This window comes from Eurosta solidaginis, chromosome 5, assembly GCF_040869045.1.
Source record: "Eurosta solidaginis isolate ZX-2024a chromosome 5, ASM4086904v1, whole genome shotgun sequence".
Classification (NCBI taxonomy): domain Eukaryota; kingdom Metazoa; phylum Arthropoda; class Insecta; order Diptera; family Tephritidae; genus Eurosta; species Eurosta solidaginis.
Genome location: NC_090323.1, coordinates 242,885,269 through 242,908,926, shown reverse-complemented (window position 1 = coordinate 242,908,926; position 23,658 = coordinate 242,885,269). Strand labels below are relative to the sequence as shown.

General features: G+C 36.2%; 1 protein-coding gene across 1 annotated transcript in view; it reads left to right on the top strand.

The window, feature by feature from the left end:
* The window catches only part of LOC137252997 (transportin-1-like), a 33,511-nt gene extending 13,341 nt beyond the window's left edge, over positions 1 to 20,170 (top strand). The window contains exons 3-10 of the mRNA XM_067789199.1: positions 6,282 to 6,953; positions 7,021 to 8,118; positions 8,199 to 8,369; positions 8,437 to 8,608; positions 8,675 to 8,770; positions 12,336 to 12,411; positions 15,132 to 15,306; positions 15,378 to 20,170. Coding sequence (XP_067645300.1) covers positions 6,282 to 6,953; positions 7,021 to 8,118; positions 8,199 to 8,369; positions 8,437 to 8,608; positions 8,675 to 8,770; positions 12,336 to 12,411; positions 15,132 to 15,306; positions 15,378 to 15,485 — 2,568 coding nt within the window. The 3' untranslated portion in view covers positions 15,486 to 20,170. The remainder of the gene's footprint in view (positions 1 to 6,281; positions 6,954 to 7,020; positions 8,119 to 8,198; positions 8,370 to 8,436; positions 8,609 to 8,674; positions 8,771 to 12,335; positions 12,412 to 15,131; positions 15,307 to 15,377) is intronic.
* Positions 20,171 to 23,658: the final 3,488 nt, after the last annotated feature.

The following is a 23,658-nucleotide window of genomic DNA, read 5'->3' as shown; positions in this document are numbered from 1 at the left end:
ACAATATTTTACTCCGTTACATATTCGTCTACTAATAGCAAAAGCGTACTTAATACCTACGCTCCTTTATGGTTGTGAGGTTTACTCTAATTGCGACTATGTATGTAATAGGAAACTTAATGTTGTTTATAACAACATTGCTAGATACGTCTATGGGTTGAAAAGACTTGACAACGTCTCTCATCATGCTTACAGGTTGCTAAACATTTCTTTCGATAACCTTATTAAACTTAAAACGCTCACTACGCTACATAAATTAATATATATGAAGGAACCTGACTATCTGTATCGGAGGCTAAATTTTCTCCAGTCGTCTAGATCTGTTCTCCTTACCCACTTCAGACATCGTATGCTAATATCTGATCGCCAGTTCTTCATTACTTCCATACGTCTTTGGAACTCACTCCCTTCTAGACTTAGGATTATAAGCAATGCTCTGCTCTTCAATAAAGAATTAACAAGTTTCTATAATAACCTAGACAATTAAAATACTGATTTCTTCTAAGCAAATGTACTCACTCTATCATTCTTTTATTTATTTATTTATTTATTTACTATTTATTAAATATATTATTTATTGTAACCTTTTCTTAGCCATAGTCATTAGCTTTAAGTTTCAAGTTTAAATTGTTCCTATTTTATGCCTTTTACCGACTAGCACTATAAAATAATGTTTGCCAAATTGTTGTGCTGGGATGAATTGCCTAATAAATACAAATACAAAATACAAATCTGTCGAGCAATAGCAGTATTATTTATTGTGAAGTACTTTAATAAAGGCCATTTTTCCATTATTCAATATTGGAGTTATTTATTCAACAGTTTAGTGATTCGAACTTAGCAGAAGGTTGCAAATAAGAGGATTTGCAGTAAATTCGTTATAATTGGTGTCAGAATAGGAATTGTTGAATAAATTCCGAAGATTGGGAATACAACTTGGACATGGCAAAGTTGAGTGAATTGAGGATCCAGCAGCTGAAAAAGGAGTTGGAGAACCGTGGATTGAATACAACCGGCATTAAGATCGAACTTCAAGCACGGCTACGAGAGGTAATGGAATCGCAAGGAATTGATGTAAACGAGTATGTCTTTTATCCTGATGGGAACGAGACAACAACAAAAATTGAAGAGAAAAACGAAACATCGCAGACAGTTACGAGCACAGACTTGAACATGATTTTGGCTGCAATATCTGCACAAACATCGACAGTAACATCAATGTCGTCGCAAATGTCAGAAATGTCGTCACAAATGTCATCCCAACTGGAATCGCAGGAGAACCGCATAACGTCAAAGATTGAAGCACAAGAAACGCGTATTTCACAAATGTCGACACAGATTACATCCAAGATGGAATCACAGGAGACACGTATAGCATCTCAACTGGAATCGCAGGAGAACCGTATAACATCGAAGATTGAAGCACAAGAGGCACGAATATCTGAAATGTCGGCACAAATATCAGCGCAGATCTCTGCACAACTGGAAGAGCAAGAAGGACGTATTTCTTCGAAGATGGAGGCGCAAGACAAAAATTTTGCAACTTGAGAACAAAATCGATGCCGAGATTGAAACATTGCGAGGTCATATACAGGAGTTGCAACTAAATCGCCCAGTTGTTTCAGCAAGCAATAAGAAGGTAAAAACTCCATCTTTTGACGGCTCTGTTCCTTTCCAGGTGTTTAAGATTCAGTTTGAAAAGAAAGAAAATGAGACTTTGCAAGAGTTTGCTTCGGATAATGAAAGGTTGGCTCATTTGGCAAATGCGGACGCACCCGTGGAATACACCGAGAGGGTAAAAATCCAGAGTTTTATAAATGGCATACGGGACGTCGAAACGAAGCGAGCCACATACGCAAACTCAAATCATATCTAAACTACCTTCACCACCGGAAGGAGTCACAATCGTTTCCTACGCCGATGACTGCACAGTAATGGCCACAGGCCCAGGCCCACAGATCGATGAGCTATGCAATAAAATAAACGGCTACCTCCCTGATCTCTCCAGTTTTTTCGCCTCGCGAAACCTGGCATTATCACCGACTAAATCTTCCGCGACCTTATTTACAACATGGACGTCCCAAATGTCGACCATTTTGAACATCCACGTCGATGGCTCTACGCTACCGACTGTCCTACACCCCAAAATCTTGGGTGTGACGTTTGATCAGGATCTACATTTTGGTGAGCACGCAGCCGCAATTGTTCCGAGAATTCAGAGCCGTAACAAAATCCTCAAATCCCTTGCTAGCAGTACCTGGGGAAAAGATAAAGAAACGCTCATGACTACATACAAAGTAATTAGCCAGCCGATTACGTGCTACGCGTCACCCATATGGTCGCCAAGCCTAAAAATTACCCACTGGAAGAAGCTACAGGCCTGCCAAAATACTGCTCTCAGAATCGCCACGGGCTGTCTTCTTATGTCCCCAGAACACCATCTACATAATGAGGCGAGAATACTCCCCATCAGGGAAAGAAACGAGATGCTGACCAAACAGTTCCTGTTGAATACCCAGAAACCTGGGCATCCCAACAGACATCTGATTGACGAGCCAGCACCGCCTAGGGGCTTAAGGAGTCATCTCCGTAAGCATTTTGAGGAAATACGGCATCTGAGAACACAGCCGTATGAAGCGAAAAAACACAAGCAGGTCCTTGGTGAACTCCACAAACAGGCGTCGGACTTTTATGCCGGGAATTGCCCGGTGAACCCAGTACTCAAAGTAAAGTATCCAAAACTTGCGGAAGAGGAACGCACACTCCCCAGGGAAACGCGTGTCACTCTGGCTCAACTTCGTTCTGGATACTGTAACAGGTTAAACTCTTACCTATCCAGAATAAACCCCGACATACAAAATGTATGCCCCGCTTGCAATGTGTCCCCACATGACACCAACCATCTCTTTAATTGTAATGTGGAACCAACGCCTCTAACACCCCTTTCCCTATGGTCCGCCCCTGTTGAAACAGCAAGTTTCCTTGGACTCCCGTTAGAGGATATTGATGACAGTTTGTGATCGGTCGCGTCTGTTAGGTGGGGCGAAGCACTGCTACAACAACAACAACAACAACATGGTGAAACGGTATCACATGCATTGACTCAGGAAATTGCCTCCCTATTGAGTAAACCAGCATATAAGGCTCATCGTGTGGAAGTAGAAAGACCAGAGTGAGTAGACACAATTTTGCAAGCATTGAAGGGTACGCAGCAGAGGAATAATGATGCAGGCAAATGTTTTAAGTGCGGAAGGCCAGAGCACATTGCGCGTTATTGCAACACCAACCCTAACAGTTCCAACAATGTGGGTGGTTGTAAACGCAGAGCTGAAGGAGATGAGCAAATCTCCAAGTCCACTCAATCGTTAAACTGAAGACAGTCAGCCGCAAGGGGCGACAGCTGGCTCCCTCAATTGAATGCCCCATAATCTCTATCTCGAAAATTGGAAGAAGGTCAAGCAATCTTACTGTCGGAGGGCATGTGGATGGAAAGGAACGTTTACTGACTAGATACGGGTGCATCTCATTACATCATTCGAGCGGACTTAGTCAACAAGAAGATAAGACCATTGCATGGAGCAAGATTGCGTACAGCCACGGATAGAGCGATGAAACTTGGTAGGTGGGTTGACCTTATGACGCAGAATAGAAAATTAGTGAAATTTGGACAATGGGCGTGGCACCGTCCACTTTTAAAAGAAGGTAAAAGTTTTGCAAGCTGTAATTTGGCAGTCGTTAAAGATATCATGATGAAATTTGGCAGGAACGTTACCCCTATTACTATATGTGTGCCAAATAAAAATTAGCAAAATCTGAAGACGAACACGCCCACTTAAAAAAACATTTTAAAAGTCAAATTTTAACAAAAAAAATTGAATATCTTTACAGCATATAACTAAATTATGTCAAAATTCAACTCCAGTAATGATATGGTGCAAAAAATACAAAAATAAAAGAAAATTTCAAAATGGGCGCGGCTCCGCCCTTTTTCATTTAATTTGTCTAGAATACCTTTAATGCCATACGTCGAACAAAAATTTAGCAAGCCATGTGTAATTTGGTAAGAGCATTGCTTCTATGATGATAACTGTTTTCTGTGAAAATTGCCGAAATCGGTTGAAGCCACGCCCAGTTTTTAAACACAGTCGACCGTCTGTCCTCCGCTCGGCCGGTAACACGATAACTTGAACAAAAATCGATATATCTGTACTAAACTTAGTTCACGTACTTATCTGAACTCACTTTATCTTGTTATTAAAAATGGGCGAAATCCGACTATGACCACGTCCACTTTTTCGATATCGAAAATTTCGAAAAATGAAAATAATGCCATAATTCTATACCAAATACGAAAAAAAGATGAAACATGGTGATTGGATTGGTTTTTTGACGCAAAATATAACTTTAGAAAAAACTTTGTAAAATGAGTGTGAACATCTACCATATTAAGTAGAAGAAAATGAAAAAGTTCTGCAGGGCAAAATCCAAGCCCTTGGAATCATGACAGGAATACTGTTCGTGGCATTATTTACACATATATAAATAGATTAGCGGTACACGACGGCAGGAAGACTGTTCGTGGCATTATTTACATATATATAAATAAATTAGCGGTACACGACAGATGATGTTCTGGGTCCACATTTTGGTCGATATCTCGAAAACGCTTTCACATATACAACTAAGGGCCACTCCCTTTTAAAACCCCAATTAATACCTTTAATTTGATACTCATATCGTACAAACACATTATGGAGTCACCCCTGGTTCACCTTTATGGCGATATCTCGAAAAGGCGTCCACCTATAGAACTAAGGCCCACTACGGTTTAAATAATCATTAACACCTTTCATTTGATACACATATCGTACAAGCACATTGTAGAGTCACCCCTGGTCCACCTTTATGGCGATATCTCGAAAAGACGTCCACCTATAAAACTAAGGCCCACTCCATTTTAAAATACTCATGAACACCTTTCAGTTGATACCTATATCGTACAAACACATTCTAGAGTCACCCTAGGTTCATTTTCCTACATGGCGATTTTCCCTTATTTTGTCTCCAAAGCTCTCATCTGAGTATGTAATGTTTGGTTGCACCCGAAGCTTAACCTTCCTTCCATTCCTGTTTTGGAATGTATTTGCTACTGGCGACGGATGGTTTTCATCATCTTCGGTTAACGTTAATTGGAGAAGGTAAAAACGGTCCATAGAGTGGGAAAATAATGCTTACAATCTACATCAAAAAATCGTTAAATTTTCGCAGTACTGACGCGCTAACACTGGCACCATCTGTAGGTCGCCAGGGTATTTCTCTATCACAAGGTCACCCCGCGAATCAATGACCTTGCGAAAAGCACGATTCTATTGACGGACAATATGCGGGATCGGGAGAACAGCAAAAAGATTTTCTGTGTACGGTGCATAGTCGACCCCCTTGTGTTTTTTGAAGTTGATAAAAGTGCGTCACTCAGACGTGGCTGTTAGCTTAAACGGGAGGAGTATGGTTAATGCAGTTCCCAAGTCCTGCTCGAATGATGGATATGTCTGGCGAGCTGTGATAATTTCCTAAGATACGGACGGGGAAGTCCCGTTTCTCGCGCAGAACGCCATGTCATCTATTTGATCCGTCAACATCTCACCCATTCCTGTTTAGGGCCACGACGGCAGTTACTTACGTGAAATCAATAATTTTCATCTCATCACCCCTGCCAGCAGATCAGAATGCTATATGGTGGGCATCAAAATAGCCTAAAATAATAAGAATTTTCACCAGTAAGAAGAGCACTGATGTCAGAGCGATATCCATTGGGCAGTACGTAACAGAGTTAGATAGATGTTGATTATTTCCAAATTCGCGTTTTATTTATAAATATTTTGGTCCTGACATCATCAACTTAAGCGCTGTACCAGTTACGTTAAAAATTGGCACTTATCACTTATCTGTCTTCATGGATATATTTTTTTCATAGAAACATAAATAATATAAACTTTGCAAGTGCCAACAAACAGGCCAAAAGTCAAAATAAAAACGAAAAACGTGCTAATAAAACTAAATATAAGGAAACCTAAAGTCTTCAAATGTGCTTGTTTGGTTAGCCAAATTACAAAAATCCACATTTAAATCTCCGGGTTTCCCATTTCAATACCTACCGAAATGTATACGCAATTTGCTAAAACCTCTACTAATTTAGCCAATAGTTGAGTTGATCGCTGTTTTGATCCAGGTGTGCGATATAACAGATAAACATAAAGCTATGTATATTCTTTTACTTACAGAAACTGGAGGAATTAAATCAATATCCCGATTTCAATAATTATCTGATTTATGTACTAACAAAACTAAAAACCGAAGATGAGCCAACACGATCTCTAAGCGGGTTGATTTTGAAAAATAACATACGTATCCATGGAAATAATTTACAACCCGAAATTGTCGAATACATAAAACATGAATGCTTGCAAGCTATTGGAGATCCGTCACCACTGATACGTGCAACCGTTGGCATATTGATAACGACTATAGCTAGTAATGGTGGACTACAAAATTGGCCACAACTTCTACCCTCTTTGTGCGATATGCTAGACTCCCAGGACTATAATGTATGTGAGGGCGCGTTCAGTGCTCTACAAAAGATATGCGAAGATTCAGCAGAAATTCTTGACTCTGGCATTTTAAATCGGCCACTAAACGTGATGATCCCAAAATTTCTTCAATATTTCGCCCACAATAGCCCAAAAATACGTTCACATGCTATAGCTTGTATCAATCAATTTATTGTTAACCGATCGCAGGCGTTGATGTTGCATATTGATACTTTTATTGAAAGTTTATTTAATTTATCGTCCGATGAGGATCATGAAGTACGAAAAAATGTGTGCCACGGACTGGTAATGCTGCTTGAAGTTCGTATGGATCGATTGCTGCCACATATGTCACAAATTATTGAGGTATGAAATGAATATATAGAGAATACAACATTTAATAATGTTTACTTACTCCTATTTTCGTTTTTAGTACATGCTTATTCGTACCCAGGACACCGATGAAGGTGTTGCTTTAGAGGCATCAGAATTCTGGCTGTCTTTAGCTGAACAAAGCATTTGCAAGGAGGTTTTAGCACCTTATTTAGGGCAGTTAGCACCTATATTGGTGCGGGGAATGCGATATTCTGAGATTGATATTATTCTTCTTAAGGGTAATGTTGAAGAAGACGAAATGGTACCAGATCGCGAGGAGGATATAAGGCCACGTTTTCACAAATCTCGTACACATACAATCAAATCAGGCGAAACAGGTGTAGATGATGAAGATGATGATTTCGACGATGTACTAGATGATGACAGTTCACTCTCTGAATGGAATTTACGCAAATGTAGTGCTGCAGCATTGGACGTACTGGCAAACGTTTTTCGTGAAGAATGCTTACCAATTGTTTTGCCAATTTTAAAAGATACGTTGTTTCATCAGGAGTGGGTGATCAAGGAAAGTGGAGTTCTAGCATTGGGTGCTATAGCTGAAGGCTGTATGCAGGGCATGATTCCACACCTACCAGAACTGATACCTTATCTGATAAGCTGTTTATCAGATAAAAAGGCATTAGTGCGCTCAATAACCTGTTGGACATTATCGCGTTATGCTAATTGGGTAGTGAATCAACCACATGATCAATATCTAAAACCTTTAATGGAAGAACTCCTAAAGCGTATATTAGATTCAAATAAGCGTGTACAAGAGGCTGCATGTTCAGCTTTTGCGACTCTGGAGGAAGAAGCTTGCACTGAATTGGTGCCTTATTTGGAATATATATTAAAAACTCTAGTTTTCGCATTCTCAAAATATCAACACAAGAATTTGCTTATTTTGTATGATGCAGTCGGTACTTTAGCTGACTCTGTGGGACACCATCTCAATAAACCACAATATATCGATATTTTAATGCCACCACTGATAGAGAAGTGGAACTTATTAAAGGATGATGATAAGGATCTATTTCCCTTGTTAGAGTGCTTGTCAAGCATTGCAACTGCTTTGCAATCTGGATTTTTACCTTATTGTGAACCAGTTTATCAGCGTTGCATATCACTAATTGAGCAAACACTAAATCAAGACATGGTTAGTTCAAGAGACTCGCATGCATACAATGCTATATTTAGAGTAAACAACTATTAACTACTATTTAAAATTATTTAAAGGCATGTAAAAGTAATCCTGGATTCGAGCACCCCGATAAGGAGCGAATGATTGTGGCGTTAGACTTGTTGTCAGGACTGGCAGAAGGTTTGGATGGACATATTGAATCTTTAGTCGCAAAAAGCAACATAATGCAGCTACTATATCAATGCATGCAAGATGTGCTTCCAGAGGTTCGTTTCAATGCAAATAATTTTTCTGTAGAAATATTTAGCACTATATTTTATTTGAATTCGATAGGTGCGACAGTCGTCTTTCGCCTTATTAGGCGACTTGACTAAAGCTTGCTTTCAACATGTCCATCCCTTCATGTCGGAATTCTTTCCGATTTTAGGTCAAAATCTAAATCCCGATTACATTTCTGTATGCAACAATGCTACGTGGGCTATTGGTGAAATTTGTATGAAACTAGGTATGTTAAGAGAAATTCCAAATGATTTGTGTCCCATGTGTAAATATTGATTTTATAATATTTTAGGGGAGGAAACTCGACAGTACATACATCTTGTTCTCAGTGAACTATTTGTAATTATAAACAGGCCGAATACACCCAAAACTTTGCTCGAAAATACAGGTATGGAAATATTATATTGGTAATATGAAATTTATATAGAGTTGATGGACGCATTTTATTGCCATTTTGTTTTATTAACTTCTATTCAACTGTAACTATCTGCTATCATTTTATCGAGTATGCATGCTAGTTTCATGTGTTTTTATACGTACAATTTTGCAAAGCACTGCACTAATTGACACATTTGTAATGATTGCAAGACTTGCTATCGTCAATTTCATTTGAAAATAACCCTTCTCAGATGTAATTGGAAGTCTAAAAATGCGGACTACGCCCAGGCAATTTCAAGGATTTGCAATCCTTGGCAAGGAGGGTAATCCTTTGAAGGGATTGGCAACTCAATTTCTAGCTTCTCCAACCCAATTGTTAATCTCAGCCACCCATGACGATCCCTGTTTATTTAGCAGACGAACCACAGCTTTCCCACGGCAGAAGATGTGTGTGGGTTGAATGATTTAGAAGGTTTAACGTGGGTATATCAAATCGTTCCCTCAGTGGTCGAGGTAATTTCAAATTTATATATGTTCGCAGACTGCCAAGGTGTGTATGCGACGATTATTTCATTGATGTCAAAAATTATTTCTTCCTTTCTTTGCTCACCGCAAGTCACAATTTTTTCGTATTTTTATGTCCAGACCAGAGAAAGCTAACAACGAGCTTTTTAAGGCCGATGAGATAATCAGCATTCTCCAGCAATGGCACGCCATATAACATATTGTAACATCGCAATCTAGAACTGCTGCTGAAATTATCTTTTCTAGCAGTATTTTAAAGAAATCACGTTTGCTTTAGATTTGGGCAGATGGTAGTGTTCAACATCAGTTGCCAAAGTCGTACAAGCTAATCAAGAATCTAAATTTAAGCATACACAATTACGGAAAGCCACCACAGCATACAGGCCCTCATTTTGCGTTACCAAAAGTTGCTTTAAAATGTTGTTGTTGTTTTGGGGATAAGGACACTCCCCGAAGGCCTTGGGAAGTGTTATCGATGTTGATGGTCCTTTGCCGAATGCATATCCGGTACGTTCTGGTAACAGGACTATTAAATGACTAGCACGACCATCTCGGGAACGATTTGGTATGACCACATGAAAGCACTGCTAACTGAAACAAGAACAACCACCACGAAACCTTCTAGGCCATTCCGCCCTCCCACCCCCTAGATCCATCAGGAGTTCGGGGTCGCCAGAGCCTTGGCTGTTAAGGAAACAGGATTCGTCACGGGTAGGTGAGGTTGAAATGAAAGCTGCATATAGTCCATACCGTAACATAAAAGACTGTCGAGAAAGAACGTGAATGAAATTATCGTTTTTGCTTTCCGTAAAACAAAAGGCCGACACGTCGTATCAAGCGTTCGACAAATACTGTTCGATGGCCAGTTAGCTGCCGAATTGGTGATATTATTCAACTCAGCTGTCAATTTAAGGAATAATTGTTGTTTGGAAGCTAATAATAAGCGCTGCTCCAAAACGCAACGCCCTTTGAAATATGAAAACTAAAATTATCATATCGAGATATGGAAAACAAAATGATCTCGTAAAGCGTTCATTGTAGAATTATAATATCGTACCGACAAGTGTCGACTATTGATAGGGTTTCCAGTAACCTCAATTCTTATTAGTCGGTCCTTTGCCGGATGCAGATCCAGTACGTTCCGGTACCAAGCCCGACCATCTCGGGAACGATTTGTTATGACCACATGCGACCTTCTTGGCCATCCCGCCCTCACACATCGTAGATCCATAATAAGTTCGGGGTCGCCAGAGTTTTTTTGCTTTTACTGCAAAATTACTTTTCATTATACACTATTTTATTGTATCTAGAATGCATCAAATCGCGCAATACAAGCACTTGGATTGTACAACATTTGGCATAATTTCATTTAATGTTTATTTTACCGTGTCGCAATACAAAATTGCACAACATTTTGTCTGAGGAAGTGTATATATTTTATGTGACCTAGCAATCATTGCACATATTTTAGAATTATAGATTACAAATAACAGGCCGCAGAATCGATGTTTCATATAATAAAACATAAGTAAGGCAACCCAAAGTATAATTTTTATTCAATACGTAAGCACCATAATCTGCAAACATTTGATGGTGAAAAAAATTTTGTGAATCAACAAAACGGATAATTAAAGCTACATAAAAATTGATGAAAAATATTATCTTGTTCCAGTTTTATATTAAACCGACCGAGATCACTGTACACGTTTCAGTGTTACCGACTTGAATAACAAGGTTTGGTAAAAAAAAGTACTTTTATGGTAAACTATTTGTACTAAAGGCTAAAGAATTACCTGTAACTGTCACATAAGGGCACTTTATCCAAGAAATAAGAAACGAGAAGGGCTCCTAGTAAATTTGACACCTATCTATTGCAGAACATTATCTCAGCTGTATATTGGTACGATTTTCCGTCATCCCTTGTCAATTTTGGTGTCGAGACAAGCCGGTTTCGAGAAAAACCGGATTCGGCGTTGTTCCATCATCAGTGTCGATTTTCGTTCTCGACAATCGTTTCAATATACATCAATTATCCACCCTGTCGGAAAATCAACAAAACAAAATGAGTCATTATCGGAAAAATAATTGTTTCATAAAAATTTAATGAAGCCTATGCAAAGAGGATAAAAACAATAAGAGCCGTCACTCGCTATTTTGTGGCGAGTATCTCGCTGGAAATTGAAAAAATTGATGCCAAATGTTTTCTGAGAGGGACATTTTTAATTACCTCGCATTTATCCATGCCGTGTAGGCCCCTTGTGCAACTGTGATTTTTGGAAAGAGAATTAAATAAATTAATTAAATACATTCGAAAAATAAACACAAATACCCCACGAAAATGTATAGAAGACATTTATAAACATCTCGCCCAAAAAAAAAGTAGCGACTACCTCTCAGTATACATCGAGTAAATGCCAAAAAAATAACGAGTGACGGCTCTTATTGTATTTATCCTCTTTGGCCTATGTCTCAATTATATACTTGGCTCTTCTCATCAGCTGATTTTATTTTTTTCATTTCACAAACGTAAAATGTAACCCAACACATTGACATCAATTGACTGCCGTGGTGGTCAACATTTTGTAAAAAAATAGTTTCACATCACTTTCAGTTATTTCTTCAGTAAATTCTTTCTTTTAATAAATGAAATGAAAAAATGCATCTAATTTAGCGCATTTTTCCCACAACACACAAGAATTGCAAAGTTTTATGTCTTCTCCATTCCATTCGCCTAACAACCAACACGCAGATTTTGACAATCTGAACAAAGGCATGCTGTTGCTGTAGAGATGAGCCAACCATATAGTTGAACCATGATGAAATCGGTATAGAGCCAAATATTGAGTAAACTAAAAAAAATTGTTTGACTACCTGTTATATGTAATCTCTGATAAGATTAGATGGTTTCAGTTGAATAGCAAATTTCATGTTTAAGAATTTCATTAACCATTTTAATTATTAATGTTTATGTAATTTTATTGTATGGTAAAACGCAAATGTACTATAATTTATGATTTTTTATTTATTTCTGTTTTTTTTCGTTTTTTTAGCAATAACAATCGGTCGTCTAGGTTATGTGTGCCCAGTTGAAGTGGCTCCTTACTTGCCAGAATTTGTACGACAGTGGTGTGTAACACTTTATATATGATTTTCATGTGTTAACAATTTTAATCCAAAACATTTTCTCATATTTTTATCATCTTAACAATATACACATTAAGTTATTATTTGCTTTTATACGTTTTCATGATTAACATACATATGTATGTATTGTGTATGTATCTATACAAAGAAATTAAGTTTTCCTTTATATCAGCATATTCATACATAAGTAATTTAATATATGTACAGTAGGGCGGGTCCATTTAAAAATCGCTCATTGCTCTGTGAAAATCGTATTCTAGGGATCAAAATAAGAAACTTTGCCGAAGGAACCATACCTCTAAAACGAATTCTGATGCCACCCCACCAACTTTGGAGGCCCGACCCACCAATGCCAGTGGCACACCCCCTGGAACCCCCCTGGGGGTTCACCATACAAACATTTAAAAAAATCGCCGGTTTTGCATTTTACATGAAAAAATCAGCACAAACATATCCATACCAACTGAAAAGAGGTGCACCACTGCGTATACGTAACATTTTATTATTACGTATAAACAAATAAAAAAATTTGCAATAAAATAATTTGAAATGCCAGTCATCGGTGGTTCGGGCCTCCAAAGTTAGTGGGGGTCGGTCATACATTTGGACTCGAGTGGAGCACCACTCTAAATGGGTCAAAGTGGGATTTTTCAAAATTTGCCCCTACCTGAGGGGGGACATCAGAATTCGTTTTAGAGGTATGGTTCTTCGGCAAAGTTTCTTATTTTGATCCCTAGAATATGATTTTCACAGAGCAATGGGCGATTTTTTTGCCTCCCCACAAATTGACCCGCCCTAATGTACTGGTGATGTACATAATTATGTCTTATGTCCTCGATGAAAGTGCAAAACCGTTTCAAACTTCGCGTATCCGACATTTTTGCAAATAAAAACAGCGGAATGTAAAATAAAGGCAAAATAATAGTCAGTTTTTTAAAACAAACTTCATGCTTCGTTATAAGCTTCTTCATTTACAACGTATCCATTTTTTTTAAACGGTTTTATTTAGCTTGAGTTGACTGGCACGAATTTTGTAATTGAAATTTAAGTAACTTCCCGATAAGCTACAAGCTTGAAACTTGGAATATAGCTCAGAACCCGATGACAATGCAATAATAAGAAAAAAATCGCCGCTAAATGGCGCAAAGCTCGAGATATTCACAAAAATCGTATTTGTGGTCCGATTTGGCTCATATTTGGAACACATAACACATACAAGAATAGAAAGCGACCTATGAAAAAAATCACCGCTATCGGTCCGATTTGACTCATATTTGGAACACATAATACATACAAGAATAGAAAGCGACGTATGAAAAAAGTCGCCGCTAGGTGGCGCAAAGATCGAGATATTCAAAAATCGTATTTGTTTTCCGATTTGGTCCATATTTGGAACACATAATATATACATTAATAGAAAGCGACCTATGATGTCCGATTTGGCTCATATTTGGAACAAATATTCCATACAGTCCAGTAGAAGTGACATCAAAATACTTTGGAGTTCGAGGACTTAGATTGTAACAAATTGTCAGGAAAGAGTCCTTGTAATAATGAGTCACTAAATGAACTAAATGGAATGAGAAATAATAGGCAATTAAATAAAGACTAAAACCTTGAAAATAAAATAATTTAAAAAAAATGTTTAAGTTAAACGGTTTTTTTGAAAACAATACTTACATGAAGTAATAATAATACTAAAAGCTAGAAAATAATTAGGTAGGTCCCAGGTACTAGTCATCACACTCTTCATCAATCTAGGGCGTTGATCAGATAATTAAATAAAAGCGGTGGTCGTTTTTTTTAATTATTTTTTTGTATGCAATATGAAAGTTAGTTTTCTTCAATTCTAGATACTCTGTTAAAAAAGAAGCAGGACAGTTTACGTGGTATTGTAAAAGAGTTTTGCACTTTATTCGATGGTTTGTATATTCATTAGATTGTTTAATAAATAAAAATACGTTTTTTACGTTCAAATTTTACGATAACTTCAGATTTCTGCCACAAGATCTAGTAGAAAAACTTAAATTTAGAGTTTACCACGGAGCATGCCGATACAATGAGGTTCCATGTAATGTTAGCGAAGAAACCATATTGTTTTTCTGAACATTAAAATATCTCCAAGGTGCTTGCTTATTTTGACCTCAATCTTTTCCTTGCCCAAACAACCCATAAACGAAGTTGTTGTTGTAGCTATAAGTGTTATCGATGTTGATGCTCCTTTGCCGGATGCAGATCCGATACGTTCCGGCGACAAGCACCATTAAAGGACCAGCCCGACCATCTTGGGAACGATTTGGTATGACCACATGCAACGTTTTAGTCCATTAAAACAACATTTAAACAAATCATGAAAAATTTTGCACATTAGAACATTTTTAGTGACCACTGTTTTAGTAAAGTCACAAACTGTTATGAGTGCAACAAAGTAAAGTAAAGTTCATATAAGGCATAAACTCCCAAAGTGCGCTGTTCTGTCATAGTCACATTGCAACGTGAATTATTCAAATATAAAACCACAGCAATCTGTAAATTAAAAATTTCTAGCCTATGTATTTCGGAGTAGGCGCCATCTTTGCCAAATACCTAAAATCAAAAGTTATCGAAAATCTAAAAAAAAAATTAAAAAACACTAATGTTATTAACTTATTTACTATATAAGTTGATACATTTTCTTATATGCTTTGTTTTTATTTATTCAGGTGTACATCTTTGCGTCATATACGAGATAATGATGAAAAAGATTCTGCATTTCGTGGGATGTGTCACATGATAACGGTAAATCCTGGCGGTGTAGTACCCGATTTCATATTCTTCTGCGATGCCGTAGCCTCATGGGTAAATCCACCACAAGATTTGCATCAAATGATTCAAAAGGTATAACGCTATTAAATTTACATATAAATATTCCAAGTCGAAATCACATAAATTCTAATATTTTAATGCAGATATTACATGGCTTTAAAACGCAAGTGGGTGAGGAAAATTGGCGTCGTTTTGTCGATCAATTTCCACCCAATCTTTCGGAGCGTCTAATTGCCATGTACAATATTTAAACATTTGCAACTTTGTACTTGGGGCATCAGTTATGATTTAAACATTAAAACAATGTTGGAGCAGCTGCAAAGAAATAAGAATAAGAGGAGCGCTTCAAAAAATGGGGGGAGAAGTGTAAAAAGACAACAAAAGGAAACTGAAGAGCTACTTCAATCTGTAAAAAGTTCTGACACTAATTTGGGTTCTCACAAGCAACGTATGCAAAATCATTTGACAGTAGGTGATGTTTTTCCATGTATGTAAACATGCGTGAAAGTTGGTGCACTAATTAGTAGGTACAGTGTTTTTAACTTTACAACAACTACAACTTTATCTCATGATAACGCCAATAACGCAAATTAAATTAAAAATGTATACGTTGGAAGGTACTTTAAGGTAACAACAGCATAAGAAAAAATTTGGAGTTTGAAGAAAAGGAATCATTAAAGAAAACTATGATACACATTTGGGTGGCCACAAGAAATCAATTTTAGATTTTTCGCTTGGGCACCCCCATAAAATATGGCAATAGATTAGAAAATGATACATACAGTTTTATGCCAATCCGATAATGTTAACACGTGCCTCATTGAGGTCAAATTTAGGAAAAACATCGATTTTTCAGAAAACATTTTTTGTGTTCAGTTAGTAAAAGTGAAACCATATATGTCAGGAACTTGACTCGTACACCATTCGATAGGTAATTTTATTTGTATTGATTTTGATCTTAATAATATTTTTATAAAACTGTTATTTTTAGCAGTATTTAGCATTTATCAGATCATGTCATAGTGGATATCCCTAATTTTTAATTTCCATGCAAACGTCTATGGACATTACAATATTCAATGGTATACGTGTCAAGTTCCTGGCATAAATGGTTTCACTTTTACTGACGAAACACTAAAATATTTTCCGAAAAATCGCTGTTTTTGCTAACTTTGACCTCAATGAGGCACCTTTTAAGATCGGATTGGCCTGAAACTTTGCAATAATCATTTTCGGATCTGTTAGAATATTTTAGGAGGGTGCCCCGAAAGATAGAACAAAAATTAAAATTCGCCGCATACCTTGTAACCACCCTAATACACATATTTTACTTCAAATAGTAACATAAAATCGAGAATAATCGTGTATATGGTATGTAATAGAGCGTAATATGTTATAAATGAAAGCATATTTGTGCATAACTAATTTTATATAAATACTACTAACATCTATTATCAGCAGTATATATAACCCTTACAACTATTAAATAAAAAATGTAAATTAAGTATGAAATTACTATAAACTTTGAATTTGAACGTAACATTGAATTGTACTTAAAAGTACTAAATTTTCATTAACATTAAAATTCAATGTTAAAAGTTGTGTGAGCATGATATATTTTACAGTATGTACTTTATTTTTACATAAATTAAAAAAAAAAATTTAAAAAAATACAAATAGGCACAAACTGTTTGGTAGTATGCGCTAAACTTTACTTTTACACAACTTGATATTTCTTTATTTTCTTTGCTGCTCCTTTTTAGGTGTGTTGTAAGATTTTATAAATTAAATTATTCTAAATTTAATTTAAGTAGTGTATAAGGAAATTTAATATGTATTTCGGCACAATATTTGATCGATTTAAAATCATCCGCTCGTTTTTTTTCGGGTCACCGTGTCGTCGCGTCGCGTAAACTAAACACTGTCGTGATATACTTAATTATTATATAATTATTAAATACAAATATATGTATATATTGAATGAAAGGGGAAAGCCATGTGTGAAAGTTGCTGTCAAAGAAAAAATATAAGATTAATAAAATTAATTATTATTATTTTTACACATTACAGAAGACTGAGAATACCGGAACGCCAAAATGACACAACAACGCAGATACATGCTACACCTTTTCCAATTTAAGTTAAGAAATGTACAATTCAAGTTCAGAAATTTACAATTCAAGTTCAGAAATTTACAATTCAAGTTCAGATTTTCCAATTCAATTTCAGAAAATTACAATTCAAGTTCAGAAATTCCAATTAAAATTCAGAAACTACAATTCAAGTTCAGAAAATTACAATTCAAGTTCAGAATTTTCATTTCAAGTTCAGAAAATTACAATTCAAGTTCAGAAAATTACAATTCAAGTTCAGAAAATTACATTTCAAGTTCAGAAAATTACAGTTCGAATTCAGAAATTTATAAGTAGGGTGTTAATTTTCAAAAGTTATTTTAATTAATTAAATTTATACTTATATGTTCCTTGCGGAAGTGTTAATGCTTCGTTGACCATGTTGCCAAAATGGTGGCTTGGGTATAGTGTACCCCAAGTTTTCTTCAAGGTGTGTACATCCCGAACCTTGAAATCAAATAGAGGATAATTCTTTCCAACAAGTGCATGATGACGCTACGGCCAAGAAAGTACTTCAGTCGAAACAGCAGTTTGGAAGCAGTGAAACGGAGAGAACTCTACAGAGTTGCGAAGGTGGAGGAAGACTTGACCTCCCATTGTGCTCCCAATCGCCGTCAGTTACCGCGAAACAGGGAAAACTGGCATGATTTGTTACGAAACTGCCAAAATCGCGATTAAGTGCCAATTCATGATGAATGATGATGATGGGGGATAAGTTGACATATTTTGACATATGGGGCTAAGATCTATGCAGACAGTACCTATATGTTACTTCCGGGAGTGTGGACACTGCGTTGACTGTTTAAGTGGTCATATCCTTGTGATCAGTGCAGATCAATGGTTGTGACGCTAAGAATATAGCTGGATGGCATTGCAATTGTTTCTTATGAGCGATAGTTTTTTTCTTCGCTATCTCGCAAAATTTATTTAAACGAGTTAAGATGCCCAACGCTTCCTTAACACATAGATACCATCTTACATACATTTATTTCCGTTGGATGAAAAAAAATACCCGACAAATTTTCTGAACTAGAATTTTAATTTTCTGAACTTGAATTGCAATTTTCTGAATTTAAATTGTAATTTTCTGAACTTGAATTGTAATTTTCTGAATTTGAAATGTAAATTTCTGAATTTAAATTGGAAATTCTGAACTTGAATTGCAATTTTCTGCACTTGAATTGTAATTTTCTGAACTGGAAAAGCTATAGTTTAATGTTTTGTTGTATATTATAGATCTGCATTCCGTTTTTGCTTATTTTGCACATTTTTTTTTTTGTTTTGTTTAAAAGTTACAAATTTATTTCAAACACCTCTAAAGACGTAATTACGCTTCCCAAGGCAGTCGTTTCTATGTAGCGGAGCTACAACAACAACGTTATTACATACAAACAAACAAACCCTTTTATTCAGTGCAGTGACACAACACATATCTTTTTCGGAGCTTTTTATGCCGTTTTTAAAACATTTCGTATTCAACCCCAGATGAATAACATGCGTTCCTAAATAGTGCATTAAAAGAAAATTTTTCAATTTAGTAGTGTTTGTTGTCAGACGTTATGAGCTCATCTCTTTGCACACCGGCAGTTATGCATCCATCCGATAAAAAAAAATTTATTTATTTATTTGGTTGTGCTACACCTGTCGTTATCTTATTCTACTCATAAATATATATAAATAAGGTTACTTTAACTAATAACAAAAATTTTTTTATTTATTATTAAAACTTCTTTGATTGCAGCAAAAGATAGAATTTACATATGCCCTTCACGCTCTTTCAATCAATCATTTATAATAACCGCGCGCGTTTCGGGTTTTATCGGTTTCGCGTTTCGCGTATTATTCGTCGTTCGTTCGTTTTCGTTCGTTTACATTGAAACTATTCGTTCATATAGTGATGGTATGCACGTGCATGCCTTAATCGTCGTTCGGTCGCGTTTAACGGTAAAGAGTAACGGTTCTACATATAAGGTGCATAATAAATTAAAATATACATACATGCATACTCGTACATATATAATCAAACAAACAAATGAATTAAACAAATAAAACTAAGTTAACAATAGTATTATTTAAATATATATATATATATTTTTTTTGTTATTAGTAAAAATATGGGCACTGATATATATTCAATTGCATCTCCAGAAAATTTTACTTTAATCTCTGTACTGAGTTAAATTACACCAATTGTCAGGAAATCTGACCCAGGACTATTTCGTAGAAGTGACAGGCACAATTTTAGTATACCTGTAGGCGAATACCCTAACTTTTAATGATGCGACTTGTCGAAATTTCGTATATTCGTATGAAAATCTAACTATTTTTATTTTTTTTTGTAGTGTTATTGTTAGCTATCAAATCCGCTATCTAAATTTTTCATCATACACATTTTAGTTTTTATTGTAAAACTACTACATATTAAGTGCTTGTAATTTTAATTAAACTAATTATTTTTTTACTTAGTTCCTTTTACTCTTGTTATGAAAAACAAAACGATTTTTAAATCTAAAAAAAACTACCACAATACCAACGTACAAAATGTACAATACAAAATATACTATCATTTGAAGACTCGTTATTGTTTTAATTTATATTATAATATATTAATTTTGAACTGGAACTAAAATTTGTAAAAAAAAAAATAACATTTATAAAACGACGCGCCATACAAAAACTTTAAAAATTTTTCACAAACGAATTCAATGTGTACACTTTTTAGTTTGCTAGTTTTTGTATGGCACGTCGAAATGTACAATTGGTGTTGGAGCATAATAAAATATTCAAAATGATGAACTTAATAAATAATATATTTTTTAATAAATAGTTTCGTTTCAATGGGGGAACTTAAAAATAAAATTTAAATGTCGCGTGATAAAAATATTTTTTCGTCGTCGTCGTAGTACGGTAATCAAACGGTCGGTTCAAGGATCCCCGCCCCCGGATTCAAATTTTGATAAACGCTTATTATTATATAAAAGAAAATCAAAAAGATAATAACATAACTAATAAATTTGTACTTATTCGACAAAGTAGGTAAAGGAATAAAAGATCACCAATAAAAAATAAAAGACAAAGCAAGGTTCACGAATAGGCCCAGTAACAGTACTGTAACAGGTTAAACTCCTACCTATCCAGAATCTACACCGACATACAAAATGTATGCCCTGTTTGCAATGTTGCGTCACATGACACCAACCATATGTGTAATGTGGAACCAACGCCTCTAACACCCCTTTCATTATGGTCCACGCCTGTTGAAACAGCAAGTTTCCTTGGACTCCCGTTAGAGGATATTGATGACAATTTGTGATCGGTCGTACCTATTGCATGGGGCGAAGCACTGCTACAAAAACAACAGGCCCAGCGTCGGACAACAAATACTCAAGCATTGCGTTTTCGCTTTGTATTTTAGCATGTGATTACATATTTCGACTGCTGAATGAAATATCACCCTATCTCAGTTCCTTATTTTGTTTTGTTGATTTTGCGACAGGGTGGATAAATGATGTATATTGGAACGATTTTCCGTCATCCCTTGTCAAATTTGGTTTCGAAATAAACCGGTTTCGGCGTTTTGCCATCATCAGTGTCGATTTTCTTTCGTTCGAGGGCGTTGTGCCATAATCGGTGTCGATTTTCTTTCGTTCGAGAACGAAAATCGACACTGATGATGGCACAACGCCGAAACCGGTTTGTCTCGAAACCAAATTTGACAACGGATGACGGAAAATCGTTCCAATATACATCTTATCTCAATTAATTTGAAAAACACCATCCATGCCGGATGAAGAAATGATCACCGGAAATATCGCCGTTGTTTCGATCTCTTATCAGCTTTCACCAAAGCGAAACGGCATTTAGATACGAAAGCGACACAGCATGTAGAAACTATTTCGATAGGAATACAAGTTACTAAAGCGATAAGACGAAAAGTGTCGAGGAAGATAGTAGTTTTGTATGTAAGTAACTGATTCGATAGTATACTTTGGCAAGTTGAAATTAGCAGAGAAGATTAAGCTTTCGGCAGAATTGAATTGAAACATTTGTGAGGCAAATATAGATACCTTCGCTGAGGTCTTGCCAAAGCTAGATTAAATAGAAAGCGCATCTGGGAAGTGAAGTAATCGAAAAATGTGCAAGAATTCGTGCCTCATAAATAAAAGTGCGGAAGTATGTTCTTCCGAATAATTAGGTTAGAGAAAAATTTTACGTTTTGCTCAGATTTTTATTATATGAAAAAAAAATTTAATTGAAAAAAGACTGAAATAAAGGGAAAACTTTACAGTCAAATTAGTTACTTCTTGGTGAAAGACGATAAAATTATCTGAAAATTGCTGGCAGGGATATGTCAGACTTCGTTTGTACAAAGCCCTGCAACATTTTTCTTTTTTTTTTTGCAAAACCTTCTTATCACAGAGTTGAATACCATAATATTTCAGAATTTGGTTGAAGAACAGACTATCTCCAGTCAAATCCTAATATGATGGACTTCAAAAAAAGGCACATTTTGAACCCGACCCCTTCAGATTTTAATGAAATTTTGCATAGAGGTACACTTTACCTATACAAACACCACCTCGTTTTTAGAAATTGTGAAATGTGACGGTAATAGGTACTTTTGAGCTGTGATAACTACGGAATGGCTCAACCGATTTCAAAGATCTTGATACCATTGGAAAGGTATTCGAATCGGCTTTCGGAAATATACACTGTAAAAGGATTTTATTACACTGAAAAATTTTTTGTTTCAAAAATAAAATTTTAAACTTGGAAAAAAATTCAAAGGTAAGTATTTTAAAATAAAATATATTTTTATTAGAAAGGTCTATTTAATATATATAACATATCCTAAAACTAAAATGGCGTTTTTTTATTAAAATTTTTAAGTAAATTCATCTCTATATTTTGATATCATAGTACCCTTAAGCTGAATACAGAATGGGTGAACCGATTTTAAAGATCTTGGTACCATTGGAAAGGTATTCAAATAGGCTTTCGAAAACGTATACGGTAAGAATTTTTGTTTCGCTAAAAAACCATTTTATTTTAAGTTTTTTAAAAACTAAGCTGGGAAAAAATCACAAAGATCAAGCATTTAAAAACAAACAAAAAAAAGCTTTTCAGTATAATAAAAATTTTCTCAGTGTACGATTTCGATAGTTGATTAGAATACCTTTCCAATGGTACCAATATCTTGGAAATCGGTTGAGCCATTCCGTAGTTATCAGAGCTCACAAGTACCTATTACCGTAATTTTTCACGCATTTTTCACAATTTTGACACCTTGCCACGCCCACAATTTTTCAAAAATGCAATTTCTAAAAATGTGGTTGTCTTTGCATAGGTAAAGTGTACCTGTATGCAAAACTTCATCAAAATCTGAGGGGGTCGGTTCAATGCATATCGGTTTTGATATGAAATTCATCATATTAAGAGGGTTTTGAAGCAAATTCTGAGATAGGGCATTTCGACATTTCAGCCGAGATAAGGTGACATTCCACACAGGCCTCTATATGCAATTTTCTTCTTGTAGCAATGTTTTGTTCATGCATCCCTCGATCAATCACAAATTGCCATCGATATTCTCTAACGGAAGTCCACTGATACTTGCGGTTTCAATAGGGTTGGACCAGCCACAAAGGTATTAGAATTTTTCTATGCCCGATCCCTTTGCTATGAGATGTTCCCTTATATCCCTGGGAGGACAATCAGTTGGCTGTTAGGATGCCCATGCTTCTGGAAATGTAACACAAATTGTTTGTGCAGTATTTCGTTTACTCCTTTATGTGGGGAGTTGTGTTCTGGCGTCATAAGAAGACATCTCGTGGCGCGGTGGTTTGACAGGCCTGCAGCCTCCTCCAGTGTGATTATTTTAAGCTCGGCGACCATATCGCAGACGCGTAACACACAAGTGGCTAGCCAATTTCTTTACTCGTAATTATCAGCATTGGTTTAAGGATATATTTGCGGCTCGAAAGTCAAGGTGCAATTGCGGCTCATGTTAATGTAGGTTATTATCGAACGCCCAGTATTTTTGAGTGCCTGACACTCGGTAGCGTAACGCCATCGACCTGGATGTTGGCGGGTGCTAGTGCCAAGTCATCATCATCATCCTCCTCAACTCCTATTGGAGCATAGGGACTCGACCACCGACTTAAATCTTATTCTGTTAGGTGCAGTTCTTGTGATGTCATTCCACGTATATCCTGCGTCTTCGAGTTCTTTATCCACAGTTCTGCGCCAAGTTTTCGCAGGTGCACCAGGTCGTCGGCTTCCTTGTGGATTCCAT